Here is a 19836-nt window from a genome sequence, read left to right as displayed (position 1 = left end):
TGATCTCTCCAAAACAGTAGCCTTTTGTATCAGCCAGTATGTACCATAACATAGTATGTTCGTGGGGGACTGCAATAGATACAAACTAACATGGAGATGAGGGCTGCTCTATAGTATGTCAAAGTTCAGCTCCACAGTCATGATGGTGCAGTGAAAATGGTAGTGAAGTTAATTAAGGGTAGGGAAATGGGTTTTAAAACCTTGGTTACAACACTGGCTTAAAACAGTAGTTTTGTAATAAGTGGGTAACACTATGTACACAATTTTTGTTCCTGGGTAGTAAGTGTTATTTCCTAATTGGTTATGCCTCAAAAGTGTAGAAAATGGCTATTATTCCCCACAAACTTTGCTTTTGTGACCAGGACAGTGATATTTCAAAATATCACTATTTCCAATGGGAACATAGGCAAATGTGTGTCTTTTCGTTCACATAAAGTCAGAAAAAAACAACATATGAATCCAAATTAACATGTATTTATACTAAAGTAATACAAAGATGACTACAAAAGATTTAGAAGTGAGTAGTTTTTCGAGATTTACAATTATACTGTAAATACTATTTTACGATTATACTGTAAATACAGTATAATCGTAAATCTCGAAAAACTACTCACTTCTAAATCTTTTGTAGCCATCTTTGTATTACTTTAGTATAAATACATGTTAATTTGGATTCATATGTTGTTTTTTTCTGACTTTATGTGAACGAAAAGACACACATTTGCCTATGTTCCCATTGGAAATAGTGATATTTGGAAATATCACTGTCCTGGTCACAAAAGCAAAGTTTGTGGGAAATAATAGTCATGTTCTATACTTTTGAGGCATAAGCAATTAGGAAATAACACTTACTACCCAGGAACAAATTTTTTTATTTTTTTTGTTACACAGTGTAATCATTTTGGTTCCACTGTGTGTCTGTGGCCTTAGCCATTAAACCTGATGTATTGCTTTGGCACATTCTTCAATGCACTGTACAGAAAGTGCAACACCTTCAGTACTGTGGAGAACTAGCAAACCTGTGATGCAGAAAGCCTATAAATCGCTTCTGAATTCTTAAACTTTCAGTGTGGTGCTGATGAATCCCAGAACAAACTAAGTGGGGTAGGATTTTCTACTCCCCTTTGGAACCAAATGGGTTTTTAATGTAATATGTAAAGAAAATTGGGAAAGGAGATTGGGTCTTCACTGCAATAACTATTCAGACTAATAAGTAATCAATTAACATTTTTGTTGAACGCATTAATTGAAAAAGCGCTCCTCCTGTTATCTGTACACACAATTGTACTGCTAATTAAACTTCATTTTTGTTGTGTTTAATTTCTTTAGAAAAATCAAACTCCAAAACCTTTCACAGTGCATTGCTCAAAGAAAACATCACTGAAACATTATGGAAGTTGTTACTGAATTAGATGTAGGACATACTTAACATTCTTTCATTTTAAATGCCTGGAAAGTTAATCCAAACTAACAGCATTGCTTGATTAGGTCAAATAAAACATAAAAATAAAAAAAAATTCTGCCAGAGAATTATCCAAATAACAACTCTGACGCAGTAATAGATGACACGGTTATTGTAGGGGAGTAGTAAATCTTATCATTTTGCCAATCCTTACTTCGTGTCCCCCATAAAAGTTTACCAATGTGCAGTCATTCTGTAGTTTGCCCCATCGTTATTCTGTGCATTTACCATAGTTTACTCCAGTTTAATTCTACGTTTTACTATGCTTTCATTATGCTGTGATTTTTCTATAGCTAACATTTATAAAGGTACATGAGCCCAAGTGCATCTGGCTGTGTCTGGATTTCTCTGCCTGCTGTTTAGAGAGATGACTGCTTCCCAAGTGCCTAACCAAAGTATTTGTGTATATGATGAACTGGATTCAAGCAGTATAAGACATGGTGTGGAACCTAAATAAAGTGGTCCCTTGTTATTTAAGAAACATTTTCGTCTATTTTTCTGACTCAAACCAAGTTTTCAAGAAACTGTTCTAGATAATTTGTAAAGACGTTCACAACGGTGTAGAAGGGTTGGAGGAATATCTAATGGATTTGAGTTTGGGAACAGGGACTGTTGTGGGCGGTGAATAAGGGTCCTTAAACAGTACAACTAACTGAGAATTACCAGAATTCGTAAAGAATTATGAAAGGAGGGAGGGTTTGGAGATGGGGAAACGCGCCTGGACTCTGCCGTGTGGTGGCTCACTGGCTTGCCCCCACGCCTGCTCAGATGCTGTCGTAATCAGAGTCGTGGCGTTTGGCTGTGACAACCCGCTCCGCTGCGAAGAAGGCAAGCGTCCCCAGGAACCCTGTCAGCACCATGATCAGCAGCTGCCAGTGCAGCAGGAGGTAGTTACTGTAGAAGAAGGCAACTGCTGCACTGATGGACTAAAACACAGAGGGACAGAAATACCAATCAGAGTAATCTCCTGTAAAGGAAGTGGGAACCGAGAAACATCTGTGAACTTTTAGATTATTGGAATAATGCTGACCTACAGCTCAGGAAGTGATTTCGTACCAGAAAGCTGCAGCAACTTTTATTTCTGTTTGTGTTGTGATTGAAATGATTAAAATATAAAAAAAGAGATCAAATAAAGCATTATATAAATGAATGACACTGGATGCTTTTCTATTATAATTTAGGTGGTTTCAAGCCAAAGGCCAAAAGTTGTGCCCATTACGAATCACACAGATGTGCGTTACTACAGTTTTACAATTTTAAATGTTACTAGACAGCTCTTTTACCAATTGAAATTATTGCACAGAAACTCTATAAGAGAAAAGATTATGCAGCCAAGCAGCTCTGGAGTAGAAATGTGGGTTAAATACAATCCTCACCTAGACTATAAAACAGTCTATGGTGGTGTATGTAGTAATACTAAAAGAAACTGATCAATTTGAATATGGATAGAACACAATGAACTATTTTGATCCAGGATTGTCTGCGAAATGTTCAGTAATCACCAGAAATAACTACAATACAACCCCTGTGCCTTTAAATATGTATCATACAGTCCTGAACAGCACAGTGAATATCAGGGATAGCGCACTCTCTTTATGACAAAGGGGCAGAAGAGTATGCACACAAGAGGGCAGGGTAACAGAGGTGTTTAAAGAATGGAAGTTTGGGTAATCAAGGTCTATCAGGCTGTCTCTCCCTCACCTGTATGAATTTGAAGACGGCGAAGGCAGGCGCGCTGTCCTGAGGGAACATGAAGCCCACGATGCTGAGGAGCTGAGTGTTGAAGCAGCTGTCACCCAGACCCAACAGGAAGCTGCACAGCAGCGCCACCTCCACACTGAATTAAAAACCAACCCCAGCTATTAACACTCAATAGTGCTACATACAGAAGTACTTAAAGAAACTTCGATTACAAACATTGACGAGAAATCTTTCTGAAGACACTGAAAAAGAAAAGATTAATGGTCTTAAATAGTACTATTCACTGCCGTTTCTTAGTCTGTATTCTGTACAGACTGTTGATATGCACATTGTTTTCTGTCCATTCCCTGTCGATTAGCCCTGCTGAACAGAAAGCTACCTGGGGAACATGAAGGCCTGCAGGTCAGTGCCCTGCTCGGGGGCGATGGGTGCGTCATCTGCAATGTTCAGGAAGATGAGGAAGAACGCCACGAAGTGAGTCAGCAGCCCCAGCAGCACCACAGGGTTCCTCCCGAAACGACTGCATGTGTTGAGCATGCCAAACACGCCCCCTCCTGCACACACAGGGGAAGGACTGGTGAGAGAGAGGGGACAGGACAGGACAAGATAGGGAAGGGAGGAGAGAGAGAGAGAGAGAGAACAGGACATGGGAGGGAGAGAAGGAGGGAACAGGAAAGGGGGGGTGGGGGGGTGGAGCATGGACAGGTATCAGCTTGGTCCTGCAGGACACAGGCCTTGTGCCGATCACTCACCCAGGATCTCTCCCACGCCTATGAAAATGCCTGAGAGTCCGATGAGACTCTTGGCATCGTCTCCGAACTGGTTCATGGCCCCGATGCAGGTCCCGTACACCCCACTGTAGAAGGTGAGCTCCAGACCTGCCAGAAGACAGGATAAATCAGCAATTACCCAACCAGAAATACAATGCAATCCAGTCAATGTCACTGTACAGCATACCCATCAAATCTGAACAACGGCTGTAACCAACCCTGGAGAAGAGGCCCCACCCTGGGAAAGTATCTGTCTAACTCTGCTTGCTTGTTTTATTTTAATGCAGATAAATAGATGAAATGCTGTTGCTGCATCTGGAAACCTAATCACTTTCAGTTGGTGGGGCACATTTACTTCAGTGTTCTAACTGTAATCGGACCATGTGACCTACAGCAGATGAAGTAACTGGGTACCAATTATCAATAGCACTGTATTTTAAACTTCTACACTAGCTGGATAAATGCAACCAAAACTAAAAGGTCTTCAGCACAATCAGTAACGTTGCTAGAAAATTGATTTTTAAACCTTGGTTAGCATTCTAAATGCAAAAAGAAATTGTAGGCACGTTGAGCACAGCTTACCTGTGTATGCAATGGAGATACTCAGCAGCAGCATCTCCTTTGTTCCAGACAGCTGGACAGCTTTCTCTGTTAAAACAGCAAACACACCACCAATCAGATGACTGACACCGCTCACCCCCGTGGTGCGTTACACATGCTGGGCATTGAGGAAGGACGTCCAGTACACATGCTGGACATTGAGGAAGGACGTCCAGTACACATGCTGGACATTGAGGAAGGACGTCCAGTACACATGCTGGACATTGAGGAAGGGGGTCCAGGCGGTGTCATTTTTTACAAGCTTTAAAATATTTATAAAAAGATGCCTGGTTTATTTGCACACATTATAGGGTCTTGTTCACTACACAATAACTGGGCCAGCAGTGTAAGTGAGCCTAAAAACTGTTAAATAATAATAATAATAATAATAATAATAATAATAATAAGATATGGTTTGTACTTCAACCACTTGCTTTTAAGACTCAGATCACTCCAGGTGATATGGACGAATAACAATGATGGTTTCAATTCAGGCTTCTGTCCAGCATACAAGTGGGCACTTCAGCTCGATGTAATAAAACAACGATCCCTTTTAAAAGGATTTCAAATAGAGCGGACTCACTGTAATGCCTGTGTTGGGTTTGCATGAAGCTTTCTATGGTGATTTGCACTTTGCTAACTCACAGTTGCCATAGTTGCAGGAGTAAAATACTACTACAGTTGCACACCTCTGGCAGTCATTTCTAAAAACCCTTTACAGGCATTTTGTTTTCTGGAATAGTTAGCAAGCCTGGTAAACAACAGCAATAGAGGATCTTATGGAATGCTCAAGAGGGTAGTTCACTGAGAAATGTAAACTAAGGTATAAAGGGTTTAACTATATACACATTTACAAGAACACATTCCGCCAGCTATACATGGATTTCTGCTTCCTGCCCCCACACAAACCGCTGTTCCGAGTGTTTGAGATACAATGAAGTTAGATACATATGTTTTTTTCTGAGATACCTCTCTATACAGATTTGCACATTGAAGAAGTTACTACTTACTGAATGCATCCAGGGCTTGCGCACTCCTTCCTTGTGCTAACCTACAAGAACAAAAACAGTCAGTCAAGAAACTTTCCAACAGCCAAGCCAAATCAAGGTGCTTTTTGAAGTGCTTGCACTGACATTGGTTCAGAGTCTTAGCTTCATAAATCTCCAAATCCACAATTAATTACAACTAAGAATGAATTGTATGATTGTTTAGTAGAAGTGACAGACATTATGATTTGAATTAGTTAAAAAAGCATTCCCAAGTTATAGCCTTCAGTGGCCAAGCTTATAAGCTACTAATGCTGTAGAACATGTTATTGTTTCACATTTAAAACACAAAGGACCAATTACATTTGTTCTGCAGATACAATGGACTAAATACTGTAAATACAAAAAGATGGACACTTTAGCAACACCTAGAACTTTTATGAACAAAAATAATTTACACGGAATAATTTGTTTTTGTCTAATATAAAGAAAATAAGTTAATAAATATAGAACTCAATGTGCAATGTGTAGTGTCCCATTTTCTGCAAAAGGAAAGAACAGAAGGCTTTTAACTTTACAGTCCAAAATTTATCATACGAGTTGGAATTGCTTCCATCATAGCATGAAGATGGTATTTGATCATTTTTCTTTCTCTGGTAATAAAGATCGTTCTTGGGAATTGCTTAGAACCTTCTGCCAACGTCCTATTTATTCTGTTCTTAGATCTCTGTCTGCTGCCGATTAAGTCTGAAGCACACACATGAAGCTTCGGTCTCAATTGGTGAAAGATCCAAGCCCTGTGTGGTATAAACACAGAGGCATGGGCGGTGCAGTAAGGAGTCAGACTCACGGGGTGGTGCTGCCACTGCTGCTGTCCCCCAGGTCAGCCTGCAGGAGGGCCTCAGTCCCCTCAGGAGCCACGCTCTCCAGCTCTGGCCTCCGTATCAGGAAGAACAGGAAGCTGCCCACAAGACTGATGACTGTCAGGGAGATAAAGACTCTCCTGGTGTCCCATTCTGAGACAGAGAGAGAGAGAGAGAGAGAGAGAGAGAGAGAGAGAGAGAGAGAGAGATTTATTAGGGCTGTACAAATACTCAAAAAACAACTTTTTTTAATAAAAATATTTAATTATTAACTGTAACCCAAACAAGCCTTTTTAAAAATGTGGTAACTACTTACTACTGATAATGCATTTCACATTTTTTTTTTTTTGTCTGTGTTAAAATGTTTTCTTAATCATCATTACAATAATTTCACCCATGGATATTTGGCATGTCTGATAAAGGCACCAGCATTTTGGGCAAGGTGTAATTTCTGTAACAAGACCACAATGCCCACTAGTGGTATATTAAGGGTGTGCAGTGGTAGTGCTCATTTTTTAAATGTACATCATTTCAAATTAAATCATCTGTTGTGTTGAGATCCTTCATTTTGATGAATCAAATACTGTGAGGGAATGAAGCTGTTTGTTAATGTGCCCCCAGCCACCATGCTGTAGGGCTGTCGTCTGCAGACGTAACAAGTAAGAAATACCACGCCGAGTAAGTATGGTATTGCTTACATCCACTAGGGGCAGACGTGTTGCAGGGGCACACATTAACATTTACAACATGATTGAACAGCTGCACTTGGAGTTTAAGAAGTCACCAAAAGTGACTGAAACAGAAAATGCTGAAAGAAAATTCAAGCAACAAGAAGGATGCATTGTGAAGATAAGTGTGACATTGCAGGAAAATAAGTCACTTAAACATACCTGAAATGTGGGCTTTGCCGTGCCAAGCAAAATATATATAAAGGTTCCCAAAGAACAGGCTGTAAAAGGAAGAGAAAGAACCAATGTAAAACTGCTTAGAAACTAGAAGTCAATTTGAAGTACTGTACTTGAATAAATATGCAACAAACACTGTAGAGGATCAGCACTGTATTTCTCATATAGGCAATATGGATGGCTCGGTATACCAGTTTTTCGGTTTAACGCGGTTTAGGTACATTACGGTATTAATACAGTTGCTTTCATTCTAAACCTCAATTATCGTAATTCGGTTATATACCGGTTAACAAATTTTTTCAACTGCAAAAAACGCTTCTTCAAAATCAAGCGACGGTATTTGCAGCCTTAGCAAAGTGTCTGAGGAATATCTTTTCTGATCTGATACAGTATTTTGATAATGGTTTTGAAGGAATCCGTCAACGACACAGAACACACGTTTCAATTGCTGCGTTCTGTTACCCAGAGCTCGCTGCGCCGGCTGCTCTTGGCTGCTGTATTTCTGACGTCACACGCAGCTTTTAGAGAAACGCCTTCTCCAAACCTTCAGCGTAGCACACATTTTCAACATGCTATTTTTACATTTGTCTGGATTATGAAGTCAGTTTAATGTAATAGAGTAACATTAACTTTGTTGTAAAATAATACATCACTTATCACGGATTTAGTACATTATGTTGTTTGTTTTTTTGAGTACACGACCGATGTCTCAAACAAAAACAAGCACATACCCGCGACTGCAGCAGGGTAGCCTACTTGCTTTGTTTAAACTTGTTGTAACAGTATTCCAATTCCTTAGGTAAGTGAAGAAATCTTCTTTTTTTTTTTTTTTTTTTTTTTTTTTTTTTTTACAAACTCGACATGTGTAATAATCATTGGAAGCTTACTTGTGCGATGTCGTAAATGTAAATCAATAACACGTTTTACTATTAAAATACTTTTTTTTTTTTTTTTTTGCTATACATATTTTATTTATCCGGTTGAAAAAATAAACAACTCATCTTTGCTCTTCAATAATAACCTGTGGTACATGTTTCTGTTTTAAGCAAAAGACCGATCGTTTAGCAATTCAGTTTACAATCAGCTAAACAAAGTATTTATTTGTTTATTTATTTTATACGTTAAAATACAAACTACAGCACCACGTCATTTTGAGCAAATAGATCTTAACGCTGTTGTAGTCAAACATTGAGAGTGTACAACTTTAGTTTTTTTCATTTTTTTTTTTAATTATTCTGATTGTCTTTATAAAAAAAAAAAAAAAAACCCTACCAAGTTATTGGGCATAGTAAAATACTAAATACCAAATGTTTAAATCATTCCATGAAAGGAAGTGTGTTTTGTTGGTTTTATTTTTGTGAATTACGGTAATTTAACTTATTTACATTAGCCTTTATTATTTTGAGCCTTTATTTGATAACTTGCATGATGTACTGTATACCGTGATATTAAGGTTACCATGGTATTTTTTTTTAACGGTTATCATACCGTGAAAATTTCATACTTTCCCATCCCTAATGGGCAAGGTGTCAGAAAAAAGGCCATTTGCTCAACACTCTTCAAAGAGAACACACACGTGTTACACCAGGTTTCCTGAAGTGAGAAACTGCGAATCATCACTAGCTATTACCTGAACTGCAGGAGAGCCCAGAATATCCCACTGTTCCTCCCAATGGTAGTGTCTGTGGAGTTTATAGTCAAGACGTTTCCCTGTGCGGTCCAGAGCACTGCAACACAAACACAAACTCTGGAATATTCGGCACATGCAAGGAAAAGGATAGTTCCTACTGACTAGCTCTGCACATGTGATAGGTATGCTTCCAATTACAACTGGATCGTAGACTTTATGTATTATTACAGTGCTGTAGCCAGGAGCCAAGCAAATGGAAGCCATGACCATACCATCTTTTAAATGAAGGGTATGATTGTTGTTGTCATTATTATTATTATTACAAACCTGCAGAGTTCTATTGTTTACAACTTGCTGGTAATTTAAAAAGATTTCCTCCTGAACATATTTGTATTTTAAACTGTGCATTTCAGAGAGAAACCACTCCAATTGGCTACTTCAAGTCTGGTGACCTGTGGTGGGGTGGTACTTATGAACTGAAATTACCCTATCAATTAAGCTGGAATGGTTTTATTGGGAAAATAGGAGCCACTTTCACATTGCGTATATCATCATTCCACAAACATTTAAAATTATGCTGTTATTCACCTCTCTAATTAATCACTGCTTCTATCCCCAGATAAGATGGGCTAAATTCACACCATTTTTTTCTGCTAAAAATAAAAATGTTGAGGTTGCTTCAAATAAATATACATTTTAGGAGTTCCTGCTGGCATCTTGCAGTTATTTTCTGTACTTCTGTAACATTAGATACTTGTTTGTTTCACAAAACAAATCTGAAAAAACACTTATGAGGTAAAGTCTGTGTGAATCGAGTCTCCTTTAGCAGTCATAACCAGGGTCTGGTGTACCTGGAGAAAGCAGAGGGGTCACATATCGGGGGTCCCAGGGTCAGCATGGGGTCTACTCATCATATTACGAGGAGCAACACTGCCCGAGACAGAAGGCACTCTCAGTTACGGGACATATTTGGTTTGTGGAGGGAATTATGAAATGTGTATGCCACTGACACTGATATGACTAAGATGAGTGTCAGTACTTATGATTAAAAAAAAAAACTATATAGGTGCTCGCTTTTAAATCACAATCATTGTAAACGAAAGTCCCCCCAAACAAGAACAAAGACAAATCACAGATTTGTACAGAGCTTTTTTTTTTTAAATCAGCTGCTACTGGAGACTTGAAATGCAGCTTCTCTGTGTGTAATCAAATATTTGATTTAAAATAGTTTGAATGCTCAGAGTACTTGCAATCACTGATTAATGTCAGAAATATTTATATGAATGGATGGTGTAAAATGTAATAGTGTATACTTTCAGTTTCCCTGTGTCTTACAAATACAAGCCAACTTAACTGGAGTGTGTAAAATTGTAATTTTATGTATTCTCCATGCTGTTGTTGTGGTGTATCTTCCTTTTAACGCCAGTGATGTGGTCTCATGGGGTTCACAGGCAATGCATTGCTAGATGAATGTGCGGCATCAGGTCAGAGCCTCCTGTCTGTGTGTAGTCTATCACAGTGGAGAGGCGTTGATCACCTCACTGCCCTGGCCTTTGTCTGATCTAGCACCTCTTACTGTCACTACAGGAGGGAGACTCCAGCAATTCAAGCCATCTCCTGATTCAAACATATCAGGGGGGTGGGGGTTTATGAAAGGTGGCAAAACCATAGGAAATAAACAGACTAAGGTATTTTAATGTAGCGATGCAGTATCTCATTCAGTGGTAATGGGTTCAGAAATACTTAACATCAGGAGTCTCTGGTACAAGGCACTAGAGTAATAATGCAACAAGACTGTGTTATGCTTGTAAAACCTATTTTGTTAAAAGACCAAAAATTTAATGAGTAACGAAGAGTGTGTTTTCATATCAATTAAAAAATTAATTCAGGAATCACTTGGTGAATTACAATGAGTATGTGTGCTTTTGGTCTTATATAACGATCCAAACTACACATATCTCTTTTACAATACGATATATTATGTCAAGACAGTATCGCGATTCCTTGTTACACCCCCAGCTCTCATGTACCGTACATCGTTCCTACCTGCAGCTGCTATCCCAACCAGCACCGAAGCCGTGTAGAAGGACCAGGTTAACGGATAAATAAACACAGCAATATAAGCACTGTGAGAGGAGAAGATGCACAATGTTACAGTAGCAGAGCCCTTTTCTGTGCTTTGCCATGCTCTTACTAAGCTTTATCACACTCTGCTATGCTGCTTTCATGAAGGCAAACTTTTCTAAGGGCTAGTCTGTCCTGGTTTGTGGTTCTGGAAGTCAAAGCACTGCTGTGTGTTCTTCTCCACTCAGACTTCTGGTTTTGTAAATATCTTGGTATTACATTAAAGCCTTGCTTTAAAAAAATCCTGTGAAATGACCTCAAGTAAAATGATCAAATAAGACCAACATACTGTAAACTACCAACCCCTCTGAACTAATTTAGTTTTAAAAAATAATTGAAATAGCTTGCATTGCAGAAAACTAAACATCTTTGACCACTGAATGGCTTTAATTGCAAAGTGAATAACAACCACCTGCTCTATAAAAGCAGATGATTTTAATGATCAAGCTGTGCAGCAATCTTGTAGTTTAGAACTGGCCCAAGTTTATTAGTTCCTGTGTGGGAAGGTCATTTTAAAGTGCTTACCTGTAAAACAAACCGCAGACAAACATTGATATTTGGGGGCCAATTACAGCAACTACAGACGGGGCGATGAGGTTAGACGCCGAGAAAACCCCGTAAATAATGGACATACTGGGAACAGAAGACAGAAAATATGACTTCAGAATATAATTGAATACTAGCAGCACAGTGGTATTCATTCACAGTCACAAACTAAATAATAATACTAAGCATGTGTACTATTGTGAGGAGCCACTAACATCCAGAAGTTGTTGTGCAGAACCTTTTGTTATTATGTAGAGTGCCCATCTAGAGTAGAAAGTTGATTTTATATCTCCACTGAAAGGGTAAAAAAGCAGTTCCTGAGCACAATCTTTTTATTTTATAATAAGTTAATGTGTCATGTGCAGGGTGTCTCTTATAATAACAGAAATCATTTCTCACAGCTTGAGCAGGCAGAACCTCGCTCAAACTGCACGGGGTTATATCTCTTATAACAATAAGAGACTATCTACACACTGCGTATTCACTTAGAAATTAGGCATCCTTTGTTTCCCCCTATTCTTTCTTTGGCTTTGAGTTAGGAATAACAAATTATAATACAATATAAAAGGGTATGTCTGCGTGAGCATGTGTGGGTATAGCGGGGGCCCATTTGGCTGCCACAACAAAATTAAACTAACTCAGAGTCACTAAATAACACACGGATGCACTCTAGTTTCTTCCAGACTGGAAAATAATAGCTGGCTTTAAAAATGGTTAAAGCATTGTTTAACATTATTGTTTTACTGGCGCTTCATCCTGCTGCATTTTTATATTTGTGTTGGATAAACAGGTCTTTAGGTATGTGTGTGTGTGTATATATATATATATATATATTTGTGTATATATATATATATATATAATATATATGGTGAGAGAGAGAGAGAGAGAGAGATAGACATATAAAAAAATATAGTAAACTGATGTTGATGTGATACAGCCGTCTGAAACCGTCAGTATAACTGTAGTTTGCATCAGATTGAAATTACATCACATTAAATATTCTGTACTGGTTCATTATTCTTATTTAACTATATGTATAACAGTATATAATACTAGGTGCTTCACCCACTGAAGGTCACAGTGGCCAGTAATCCCACCCGCTCTAACCTCCTGTGGAGTGAATTTCAGTTTGTATTGTACAGCACCCTATAGGATATTATTACACTGCTAGAAATGGCCAGCAAAATAAATACCTAGTATATCCGCTCCCATGGAATCTGGAGCTGTTGAAACTCTTAATCACGGTTTGCTGGAAAGAGAATAAACATTCAAGCTCAATACAGACTGGTTAACATTGTGCTGTTTTGGCATATTTCTTCAAGCTCTGGTCAGATGCAGTTAACACCTTATGGTGTCTGCAGCTTGATCCCAAAGTGACAGCATGGAAAGATGGACAAGGAACATATTCATATTGAAAACAGGTGGAGCTTACACTGTGAGAACTATTACTTGAAATATGAAATAGCCAGGAATGTATAAAGTGTGCTATTTACAGAGCTGCACTGACAGTGAGTGAAGCAGAACAGTTCAGCACATTAAACTACATTTTATTAATAACAACAGACTTTGAAAGGGCTTGTGAAGAGCCAACATGTGTACTGATATCCAAAGGATTTAGACTAAAATTTGTGTAATTCTAGTTGTACTGTCACTCAGTAAAAGGAACGTGATATACTGCTAGTGTATATTAGTATTCGACAAACAGTACTGTTGTGTAGGAACTTGAAAAAACGACTTTCTTCTCGTTTACTTACTTCCACATTGCCGCATGTCTGGAAAGCTGTAAACATAAACATAAACGCAAACCCTAAAATTATAATATTGAGGAGCCTTTTCCCTTCCGGAGACATGGCTGTATCTGTGGATGTCAAAACTCGTTGAGTGAAGTTCCTTGGCAGATCCTATGCAGGAAGAGAAAAGGTGTAAATATATTTTAAGTAGAATAGTTTCTAATCATGACTGATTTATGTGTTTATACATACACATATAGCACAGAATATTTTGTTATGTATTAGTTTCTCATTTGTTCTAAATACAATGCAGACAAAATGCAAGTCTTCAGCTTTTAATAAACATTGTATGGTACAGCATCACAGATATGTTTGCATCGTCTGTAACATTAACTACAAAATACCATTAACATGATAGATCCTGTAAAGATCGCAAAACCATAACTTACCTATATGTACGTCTGACTCAGTGTTTCCTCAAGTCGTATGGCGGATATAAACAGTTTAGAATGACTTACTGGTAACCATCCTGAATCCGTTTCTGTCCAAAGAATAAAAACTCAGCTGATAAATCTGTATTTATGGTTAGTCTCAAGACTGTAATACTAAACGCTAAGTACAGTAGCAATGTATTGGAGGTTTACAGTATGTTAAGACTGCTGAAAACCAACACTCACTGTCAGCTGAGGCGATCAGCTGACTCGGGAAACTACAACAAGGGCTTCTGGGAAATGGCGTTCACGTGGCACGCAAGGACGCACCGCGATAGGAAGATGTTTTCGCGCCACCTTTTCAGTTGACCCAATTAATCTATGTTTCTCAAAATTGTAAGTACAGCATCGATAAAGGAGGCTTTTTATGAAAGTTAATTAGAATCAAAACTCTACAAGAAAAAAGCATCGCTCACTGTCCAGTTTGTCCAAAAAAAAAAAAAAATCCAAACGTGTGTGTGTGTGGGTATCTAATATATATATATAGTATTATATATAATATATATATATCTATATATATATAATATATCTATATATATATATATATATAAGTATTCATAAATTTTGTAAATATTGATTTGAACTAGTGAATGCAGTTAGGACTGTGTTGCAATATATATTTGTATTAACCTCTGGCAAGCCACAAAACACTATGTTAACAACACTTAGTCCAATTGGTTAACAATGGTGCAAACTCCACGCAGCAGTGAACAGTCTGGTCCTGGTATCAGGTTAATAAAGTTTCAGTGTAACGTGATATTCGAGTACTGGTCTCTGGGAAATGCAGCTGCAATTGGTTTCATAAGAACATACAATACACTAATAGCTAACACGTGTTTACGTGTGCATTAGCGTACAGTAGCATTGTAAACTGTATCAGAAGCACTGATAAAAGAACACACTTAAGTCATGTAATTGGATTTCTATAGTTTTACGTTTTGCTCTGACTTCAGGTTCAGCTCTTTTCTGAAACCGTCCCGCATCTATATTAGTGTGTGTAATTGGTATTGGTGTGTATCTTGCCAGTATTTCTTACTTGGTTTCCGTTACAAATTATAATAACCAATGACCACACTACCAAAATATACCCCTTCTGTACTTCTTTACAGTTGCATTGTTTTGTACCACCAATGACCTAGTACAAAATGCAATATTTTTTTTCGTCCTTCTCCACAATTTAACATACATATAGTCTGAGCAATCGGTATTATTGTCGTACTTTCACTTCCACTTAGACTAGTGTACCGCACATAAATTAGATAAATTAGATCGTATAGGGGGTTGCATTTATTGCAGGTTGGTGAATTGCCTACACTGTACCTCTCGCAACCACACGTGTTCGGATATTTTATCAAACTTTGTGGGGGGACAAAAACCCAAAATATTTTTAAAAGAAAAGTTGAATCTAATTTAGAATACTTCCGGGGTCACATCCGGTGTTATTGTCCGGCAACGTTTTCTTCAATTAAACATTAAAACGTGAAAAGTTTTATTTTGTAAACGTTTTTTCTGCCTTTATATCAAATGATTATGTTAGTTATGCTAATCTAATTTATTTTGTGAGCAATTAAAAATAGTTCTGTATTAGCATTCGACATCCTATAAATAGTGAGTTTCTTACGCAAGGAAGCGCCATTTTGCAGACAGGTAGCGGGGTGGCGGGTTTATGTGTAGCGTTTGTAAAACTGCTTCCCATTCGACATGGTTGGCTAGTGTCGTAATTCAAGTTAAAATTAATTTATATTTGAAGAACCTCGAATGTTACATTTTTAAACGTTTGTTTTGATTTTCAGGTCGACCTTTTTCTTCTTTCTGTGTTTTATTGTCAGTGGTGATAATGAGTTACGGTAGGCCGCCGCCCGATGTTGAGGGCATGACTTCCCTCAAGGTGGATAACCTGACGTACCGAACCTCACCGGAGACGCTGCGACGGGTTTTTGAGAAGTACGGGCGGGTCGGGGACGTGTATATTCCCCGAGATCGCTACACGAAGGAGAGCCGCGGATTCGCCTTTGTGCGGTTCCACGACAAGCGTGATGCGGAGGACGCGATGGACGCCATGGACGGCGCGGTGCTGGATGGGCGGGAGCTGCGAGTGCAGATGGCCCGCTACGGACGGCCGCCTGAGTCGCACCACGGGCGCAGAGGAGGCCCGCCACGAAGGTATGGGAGCTCCGGGAGGAGAAGCAGGAGGTAAGGGCGCCGGGGTGGGGGGATTAATGCGGGGCTTCAGACTCTTCCTTTTTTTGGGGGGTGGACAAAGATAGAGGGATATTTTTGTTATTGTGCTGGTAAACTTCAGTCTGAAGCGCTAGTTTAGAACACATCAAACGTACGGTTTGCTATTTCAGTTGCATTGTTCAGACGTTTGTATAATCAATACGTTATTACGAGTGCTGTCGTTTGCATAGTTTTCGTAATCTAATTAAGCCGACATAATCCTATGCAGAAAATGGCACCCATCAAGCCGAGATCTTCACTACTGGACACAAATGTTACAATTTTGGGGATGGCTTTAAGCTTTTCTGGGTTGTAATAGTGCTGTTCGTTACTGAAACACATGGCGATGCAACTGATACAGCCAATTTAACATTAATTTTTAACTTTTGAAGTGAGTAAATTTATTATATTTTTCAGCCCTCGACGACGCAGGCGCAGTCGCTCCCGAAGCAGGAGTCGTTCTAGGTCCCGCAGCCGCTCGCGGTACAGCAGATCAAGATCCCGATCCTACTCCCGCTCCAGGTCTCGCTCCAAAACCCGTTCACCACGAAGAATCAAGTCCAAGTCAAAGTCTTTGTCCAAGTCGCGCTCCAGGTCCAAGTCCCACTCTAGATCCAGAAGCCGCACACCAGCCTCTGCCGTAAACTCTAAGTCCAGGTCGAGGTCCAAGAGCGTGCCCAAGTCTCCAGAAGAGGAGGGAGCAGTGTCCTCTTAACTCCATGGTAAATGGAACCAGGTGCAGTGTTAATGATAGATAAATATTTTAGTCTAATCACTAAAGCATTACGTTATTTGCCCGCTTTCTATATAAATAGCGTGCCCATTAGTCTTGTGTTGGTGATTTCAAGACAGTTAATGCAAACTGGTATTGCTAGGATCTATAAATGTGTTTGTTTACCCTTATGGACCTGCTGTATGTAGTCTTTTTAGCATGACTTCATACCCCTGCCTGTGAAACCACTTGTCAGTGTTCTCCAACCTGTTTCCACCAAAATGCCCAATACCACTAATAGTACACATTTGGATAGCTTTGAGGGGGAGGGTAAAGTAAATGGAAGCAACTTCACTGGTATGTCAGTTGTGCCAAAACTTATTTCTTCATTTGGTCACTGGTCTAATCATTACAGCACTGTCTCCCTTTCTGCAAAGAAGGGACCCTAATTGCTAGTGGAGAAGCATAATGCCCCAGAGGCAACAGGTTGGAGAATGCTGCCCCCTATGTATATCTTGGTATTTGCCCAAAAACTGTTAGGAATATTATCTTTTCATTCTCCTTTTATGTACAATTTAGAACTCCTTAAAGGAGTGCATTTTTTTTGCAGTATTGAGACTGATTCGGAAGTAAGAAATATTCACCAAAAATGTGGAATTTTCTCCTCAAGCTGCTGTTTCCTGTTTGCAAAAAAGGAGTTTGGGGCAGTTTGTGCAGAGTTAGAGATTGTGTGATCCGCCCTGGGGCCGCCTCCTGCTGTTGGGGTATGCTTTGGAGCAGGTTGGTCAGAATCAGTAATGAGTTGGTGTTGAGGTACGTCTGCAGGACAATGGAGAGAAGCCTTGCATTGTCCTGCTCATGTGTTGTCCATGACCTTGGACTCGCATACTTAAAACAGGAGGGGGAAAAAAAAGGTTTGTCTGCTTTTGTTTGTTTGGGATTAACTGAAATGTTTTAAATTTGTGTGAAATACTGCTGTTAGAAAGCCAAAATATTCCAGTAGTTAACACAATAAATACCAAGGAACCATTTAATGCAACATGGATGGGTTGGGCCCTGCACTGGTGATAACTTGGTTTTATTTGAATGTCTGACTCATTGTGGCCAAGGATAAAATAACATTTTGTAGCAAGTGCTAGCTGACCCAAGAGTTGATTTTCTGGGTAAATCCATCCTTTAACTGTAGTTCTTGTGGGGATGTCGCTTACCTGCCAAAAAAACTATTTGGAGTCATGTGCTTATAAAATGCCTTCCAATATGAAATGGCAGTAAACAAACTGAACATTTTTAATGTTGCTGAGTAAGTCTCGCTCCCACTAGTACACTTGATCAAAAGATTTTAGCGCTGTAAGGTGGGGTGAAGAGATCTCATTCGAAATAACAATTTTACATTTTTTATAGTCGGCCTGCAATCAAGCAAACTTTCTCATTTTTTTTTTTTTAAGAATGTGCTGAAAAGCTAGATGCTAAACCTGCTCAGTAAGAAGTGGTGTAATAGTCAGATTTGGCCCAAACAGAATGTTATGCAGAATTTGTACTATCTACAGTTGTAGAAAGCTTAACTGGTAGTGTTTTGATTTACTCTGACTTGCTAAACTTTATTTTTTTTTCCTTTTACTCTAGACTGCTCAGATGAACAACCAAACCCAGTGAGGACATCACTTCGAAAGTAAGATCTCTCTGAAAGTGATGGAGAGATCCCCAAAACAAATTGGCTGATTTAAAGGTTATTATTGTAACAATTTATGGCCTATAAAGTTTTTAAATGTGTTTTTTTTTTTTTTTGTTTTGTTTTTTCCTGCATAGAAAATGAGGTTAATTTGTATGTGCCATCTTGTTCCAATTTCTTGTAACTATTAAATAGGAAGGACTTCAGATACATTTTGGGCTTGTATAAGTGAGGTAAAGCAAAAACATTTGATGTTTGTATTCTTCTGTTGCAAGTGCTTAGTCCAGTGCTGGGGTTTCCTTAACTTAGTAATTTTATTAAAACAAAATATTTTAACTTCCCATAATGAGGAAATCCTGACAAGGAAGTTCAGTAGTGTAGGAGAAAGACAGACGCACAGCAGTATTTTAATTTAATTGCTATTGCTAACTAGTTGAACACCAATTACTTTGAGAAATTGGAGTTAAGACAAATTGCATTTTGGCTTTGCTACACTGTTAGGTTTTAATTATTTTGGTGGTAACCATCAACCAGTTGCCCATTACAGTCTAAAGACAGGTTAAATAAATGTTGGTTTTAGACTAGTTTTCAAATTAAAGTTTTGGGTAATATATGCAAATATCGTATGAGGCATTCATTTAAACTAAGATCATTTTTGGTATAAGTTCTAAAGTACTAGTGTGTGGTGACTTGTAGTAGTTGCATATGAAACCCAGCACTGACTTCATTTATTTGCGATTTTTATTAATGTTTCATCTGACTTGCGATTCTAATCTCTTCTCTTGTGTATTTTTTGTGCACTAGGCGCAGTTGTGTAGCAGTTGTATTGCTGGTTAGCTGTTAAGGTGGCGTGTTGCAGTGCAGAGTGCTTGGCTGTTTCCAGTTTTCTCCTGATTGCTCCTGTGTAACGATGCCTTGGCAAGCCGGTTTTATTTTTATTTTTTGATTTTTAAAATCCGGTCTGCTGCAATTCCTGAAACCCAGGGTCACATGAAAATGCTTTTTATTTTTGTAATATTGGAGCATACAGTGAGCACATCTAGCCATTTATTACACACCTTATGGTTTTTTGGTAATGGTAACTGAGTACATCTAACTAATTGCATTTTATAGACCGCTCTTGGTGCATTCCTTTGTAAGTTGTATCTTCTGCAAAAATTTCTGTACTTGTAACCACTGTTCTGTGAATGCTAATAAACTTTTCTTTTGGTGTAAATTGTTTGTGTAACTATTCTGGTCAATAATTCCACTGATACTGGGAGCATTGGGGAATCAGCATCCCAAATCTATCCTTGCTATGCAAGGAGGTGCAGATAGGCATGGTTTTGTTCATACTGTTCCATCCTTTTTACAAAATGCCAAATCACATTTTATGTAGCATATACACTGACAAACTGCAACTTTCCTTTTATAGACCAAGGCGGATA

At 38.7% G+C, this 19836-nt stretch overlaps 2 protein-coding genes across 6 annotated transcripts; one reads left to right on the top strand and one right to left on the bottom strand.

The window, feature by feature from the left end:
* Positions 1-827: 827 nt before the first annotated feature.
* Positions 828-14018, bottom strand: mfsd11 (major facilitator superfamily domain containing 11). The gene is made up of 14 exons (XM_041220788.1): positions 13767-14018; positions 13342-13488; positions 12781-12836; positions 11567-11674; positions 10964-11043; positions 8918-9014; positions 7273-7331; positions 6370-6535; positions 5544-5584; positions 4516-4581; positions 3916-4041; positions 3543-3717; positions 3164-3299; positions 828-2388 (listed from the first exon to the last, which is right to left on the bottom strand). Exons 2-14 carry the CDS (start codon positions 13435-13437, stop codon positions 2227-2229), a joined length of 1368 nt encoding a protein of 455 aa, XP_041076722.1. The 5' UTR covers positions 13438-13488; positions 13767-14018; the 3' UTR covers positions 828-2226.
* Positions 14019-15444: 1426 nt separating this feature from the next.
* On the top strand, positions 15445-19625 carry srsf2b (serine and arginine rich splicing factor 2b). Of its 5 annotated transcripts, none has more exons than XR_005946918.1 (4): positions 15445-16001; positions 16446-16750; positions 18364-18466; positions 19214-19625. XR_005946918.1 is itself a non-coding variant. In XM_041219985.1 (3 exons), exons 1-2 carry the CDS (start codon positions 15646-15648, stop codon positions 16741-16743), a joined length of 624 nt encoding a protein of 207 aa, XP_041075919.1. In that variant the 5' UTR covers positions 15445-15645; the 3' UTR covers positions 16744-16750; positions 18364-19625. The 5 variants fall into 5 exon arrangements, 3 of the variants coding, with proteins under 3 accessions (XP_041075919.1, XP_041075917.1, XP_041075918.1); XR_005946919.1 differs by adding an exon at positions 17411-17654 and having other exon boundaries at positions 18364-19625; XM_041219985.1 differs by having other exon boundaries at positions 15445-15971; positions 18364-19625.
* The last annotated feature ends 211 nt before the right edge of the window (positions 19626-19836 follow it).

The sequence above is a fragment of the Polyodon spathula genome, chromosome 20 (assembly GCF_017654505.1).
Source record: "Polyodon spathula isolate WHYD16114869_AA chromosome 20, ASM1765450v1, whole genome shotgun sequence".
Classification (NCBI taxonomy): domain Eukaryota; kingdom Metazoa; phylum Chordata; class Actinopteri; order Acipenseriformes; family Polyodontidae; genus Polyodon; species Polyodon spathula.
Note: the sequence above shows the minus strand (reverse complement) of the source record. Positions and strands in the feature narration are given on the sequence as shown.

Excerpts from the sequence above, each read along its gene's own strand:
- mfsd11 (XM_041220788.1), bottom strand. The coding sequence starts at position 13,437 with ATGTCTCCGGAAGGGAAAAGGCTCCTCAATATTATAATTTTAGGGTTT. Across the intron at positions 7,332-8,917 it reads TGGGCTCTCCTGCAGTTCAG|CCTGTTCTTTGGGAACCTTT; the intron begins GTAATAGCTAGT and ends TTCCTTTTACAG. Across the intron at positions 3,718-3,915 it reads AGGCGTGGGAGAGATCCTGG|GAGGGGGCGTGTTTGGCATG; the intron begins GTGAGTGATCGG and ends CTGTGTGTGCAG.
- srsf2b (XM_041219983.1), top strand. The coding sequence starts at position 15,646 with ATGAGTTACGGTAGGCCGCCGCCCGATGTTGAGGGCATGACTTCCCTC. Across the intron at positions 16,002-16,445 it reads TCCGGGAGGAGAAGCAGGAG|CCCTCGACGACGCAGGCGCA; the intron begins GTAAGGGCGCCG and ends TATATTTTTCAG.